The sequence below is a fragment of the Zingiber officinale genome, chromosome 5B (assembly GCF_018446385.1).
Source record: "Zingiber officinale cultivar Zhangliang chromosome 5B, Zo_v1.1, whole genome shotgun sequence".
NCBI lineage: Eukaryota > Viridiplantae > Streptophyta > Magnoliopsida > Zingiberales > Zingiberaceae > Zingiber > Zingiber officinale.
The window spans coordinates 35677594-35681801 of NC_055995.1; the positions used below are offsets into that span (position 1 = coordinate 35677594).

The 4208-nt window shown below is 37.8% G+C and overlaps 1 protein-coding gene across 1 annotated transcript; it reads right to left on the reverse strand.

Moving 5' to 3' along the window:
• Positions 1 to 776: 776 nt before the first annotated feature.
• LOC121984346 (60S ribosomal protein L13a-2-like) lies at positions 777 to 2710 on the reverse strand. Its single transcript, XM_042537236.1, has 4 exons — positions 2359 to 2710; positions 2094 to 2210; positions 1915 to 2002; positions 777 to 1081 (listed from the first exon to the last, which is right to left on the reverse strand). The coding sequence occupies exons 1-4, from the start codon at positions 2628 to 2630 to the stop codon at positions 938 to 940; spliced, it is 621 nt and encodes a 206-aa protein (XP_042393170.1). The 5' UTR covers positions 2631 to 2710; the 3' UTR covers positions 777 to 937.
• Positions 2711 to 4208: the final 1498 nt, after the last annotated feature.

Here is a 4208-nt window from a genome sequence, read left to right on the forward strand (position 1 = left end):
TGTGAGATTGATAAAATGATAGGTTCCATCTTTTACTATCATATACAAATAGTCATTCTCAAGCCAACTAGCCATTCTCAGGCTTGAGTTGATTCGCATTCTTAGAGGATTGAAATTTTAGAGGCTTGGAATTGTTTACATATGCAAATCAAACATACACTATTTATTCTTTTTAGAGCCATAAAAAATTGATTCGGGTGAAATAAAGCTGATCAGCCAAAAAAAATCAAGTCCGCTGCGTTTCTAGTCAACTTTTGAGATTATTCTGTTTTTTTCAAAGATATAATTAAAATTTACAATCAATAACGATTCGAGCCCTCTTCGTTTAATCCGAGTAGGCATGTTCATTAAACCTATCAGGATTATAATCTGGAGTGCATGCATGTGATGTTTTAACTTGAAGTGACATTGATGAACTCACCGAGATAATCTTAAGTTTATACATCACAAGAAAATACAAGTTTATGTTTTATCTTTTGAAAGCTAACATCCATCATTACATTTTGCTGTGTAGCGTTGGACATTCCAAAAAATGTACACGGAAGAAGCCCACTGAACTCTATCAATGTTCAAATTTTAACCATCTAAGAAACATTTAGACTTTCTATTAGTTTTGGAATAAGTAACTTCCAACTGAAACATAGTTTCCCGCTATAACCAACTCCTTCAAGGATATTTACATAATGATACGAAACTATAAAAAAAAAAAGCAATTTCACAAGTATAATTTTAGAAACTTCTGATGTAGAAATAATTATTAATCAAGAGAGCCAACAGTACGAAAACCAAATTTAATTTCAAAATAATCTGGTATCTTAAAACACTGATGACGCAAAGTTACTCAATCAGACGTTTGTCCTTCAGTCTGAACTTCAGTCTGAATAAAACAAAAATGGCATGAAACAACTAGCAATCCGACTAAAATAGGACAATCACCTCAGTACTTGAGGGGAGCAAGTATGTCGAGCTGAGAACCAAGCGTCTCATCAATAGCTTTCTCTGCCTTTCCCCTAAGGTTCGTAAGCTGCTTTCTCCTGTCATAAGCTACCTTGGCCCTGGCTTTTCTCTTCTCCTCAAGTTCCTGTATTGATACATTAACATGTTGGTCAGTGACTACCCATGTTTACACAAACATAAATAAAGACAAAAGATTGGAATAAAATACAATGTGATGACTCCTTCCCATTCTAACAAAGTTTTACTACTCTGGACACTGAGAAATAATCATGAGGGCACTCTATACTATACATACAAGAGGATCAAGGAATTAAAAGGCAAGAGGGCATCTTACAAACAAAAGAAAGGCGAAAAGAGTACATGATTTGGTGGAAACATGAATATCCACATGATTTCAAATAGTTGGAATCTGTTACCGCTTATCTTTTTGAGTAATAGTAGGAAGTTTAGGAGCATACAGCAAAAGAAAAACAAAGAAAATTTTCATCATGCAGTTATCAACTTAATTACAATTTGTTGAAGTTTGAAAAAAGAAAACAAATAAAGCAGTACCACTCTAGAAGAAAATCACTAACCATTTTTTGTAAGTAAAATAATTACCCCAACTGCAAACTCTTCCAAAGAGCTAAAGAGAATCTCCATTATATCATTTACAAACAAAAGCAATCACCACTATATTTTAATTACTATCAGGCTACCAAGATGGGCAAATAAGAGTTCTCAACTGCTGAGCCAGAAAACTAAATGCAAATAAATAAGCAATTGAGTTTAGTTTGAGAACTATTAGTTAGAAAGAGAAAAAGGCAAAATTTCTGACCCTATTTGTATATACACACGTCGAAAACATATGCTGTTATCAAGAAGAAAATATACACTATACATAGAAAGAATGTCCAACGCAGCTACCCTTGTTTTATTTCAAAACACAGATGAGGGAACAGGAGGAAAATTTCTGACCTTGATAGTATCGGAGTGATTCCATCCAACTTCAGATGAGAGGTGACCAAGCAAGCAATACCTGTGTCCAGGTCGAAGCCTCAATACCCTAGAACAAAAGTCAGATGGTCATTGAAAAGCCGAGTAAATCCCATTTCGTATATTTTCTAAATAAAATTGCTTGACCAAAACCTCCATACTTGAGAGCATCTGGAATAACCATTCTTTTCGTTTTGTCATAAGGCGGCGGCACGCCCTCGTACGCCTTTAGCCTTGACAACGCTGCAGCACCACGCTTAGTCTTGTGCGGAATCATCCTTAATATAGAAAAAGTCAGAACTCGAGATAGATCTATTAATCCACAAAGCCGTCGAACAATGTGTATGACTTCAATCATCACAAGGAATGTGCTAGCATCAAATGAAGAAGAAAAACATCAATTTGCGGAGCGAAATGATTAGTTACCCACGGATGGTGCGCCAGAGGATCTTCGAGGGGGCGCGGAAGTGGATGGGACCGTGGGATGGTTTGGTGTTCATCCGTTTGCGGAGGAAGCGGAGGTACTTCATCTTCTGTCGGACTAACCCACCGGAGAGGCAGATCTCCTCGCAGCGGACTACCACCACGCGCTGTCCGTTGAGCAGCTCCTTGGCGAGGATCGACGCCAGCCGCCCCAGCATGTGGTGGCGAGCATCCACCACCACCCGTCCCGAGCAGAGCCCCGAGCCAGAGACCATCTTCACCTTCTTCGACGCCGACCTCGGGGAAACAAGACCTTCTGTCTCACTCGGCTCGCGTAAGTGGGCAACGTCTCTGATTTTATATAGTCCAAAGCTAGGGTTTCCACACTCTCTCTCTCTCACCGTGGGCAAAACGGATTGGGCGTTGGGCTGCTTCGGACTAACAATTGGCCCATCTACTGGAATGATAGTGCCAATGCAATTAAATTTTTGTTTAGATGAGATGAATGAAGGTTCATTAATAGGAGGGAAAGTGTCTCTGGGGTCATGGTATCGCAGTAGAACATTTAGATTATCTCCTAAGTATTCATGGTTTGAACCCCAGCTATGGCGTATTTGTAGAAATTTTTCCTTCAAATGGGGAGTGTTATCAAAGGATGCTAGGCTTCTGGGCTGGCTGCCACGTGCGCTTCCCGATTTACCCTGGTGGCAGGTGGGAAACTTCCGTGGGGCCGGGCCGGTCACCCCCAGAGATAGTCAATGAGGCTAACTGAGATTATCATTAATAGGAGGGAAAGTATATTTTCTTTATGTGCTAATTATTATTTCAAAGGTTAGTAATCGTCTGTGATTTACCTTCTCCGTGTTGACCCTGGGACGTGTTGACGGGGGCGCTGGGGGCGAGCGTATTCGCCTTTTGCCACCATTAATAGGAGGGAAAGAAAGAGAAAGGGAAGAAAAAGTTAAGAATTTATCTTACTTTTTGGAAAGGAGGGAAGGTTTATTCAGAGAAAGGGGAAGAGAATGAAGATTAAATATATAAAATTATAAAAACATCCTTTTTAAAAAAAATAAATTTACATATAAAAAAAATAAAAATAAAATTAGAATAATTTATCTTTTCCTCTCCTTTTCCTTTCTTGCATCCAAAATTAGGATGTAAGAAATTTTACTGATTCCCAAGCATGTAAGGGTAATTCTTATCCTTCTCTCCCCTTCCCCTCCATAACTCACTCCCTTCCAAACAAGAGTAAAAATTCTCCTTGCCCTTATTTACCCTTCCCTCCCCTTCACTCATCTCCTCCCAGACAGAGGATAAACACAATAAATATGGATGACAATGTTTGAGTAGGATTCTATATCCTCCATCTCTATATCCAACGGATATAGGATATCCGATGAGTATATTCATATTATTGAAGGATCGGATATCTTCTATACCTATTAATTTTTCTTTAATCCTTCCAACTATTATCATTCAATAAAAACATATTAAAATTAGGATTATATATATATATAAAATATATTAAACATCGACCTCCTAATATCAACAAAAATAATTAGTGGATTTTAGGAAAAGAAAATTTTCTTTAATATATATATATAATCGGATATTTGAGTTGGATATCGGGTATCGATAGTGCCTTTATATTCTTTTCCATTCGGGTTGGATATTAGATTCTCCATTGAATTCGGGCCATCCCTATCAACAAAGCAACATGAAGGCGTAATTTGAATGCTCAATTAGCATACTATGACTGGAAAGTTACACAACGTTATCCGATCGAGTAGAGTTTTAAAGTTTAGGGTTAAAATGTGATAATCCTCATCTCAAAAATCTCTTCTATACTATCT

Excerpts from the sequence above, each read along its gene's own strand:
- LOC121984346 (XM_042537236.1), bottom strand. The coding sequence starts at position 2,630 with ATGGTCTCTGGCTCGGGGCTCTGCTCGGGACGGGTGGTGGTGGATGCT. Across the intron at positions 2,211-2,358 it reads CTCTGGCGCACCATCCGTGG|GATGATTCCGCACAAGACTA; the intron begins GTAACTAATCAT and ends TTCTATATTAAG. Across the intron at positions 1,082-1,914 it reads ATCACTCCGATACTATCAAG|GAACTTGAGGAGAAGAGAAA; the intron begins GTCAGAAATTTT and ends GTATCAATACAG.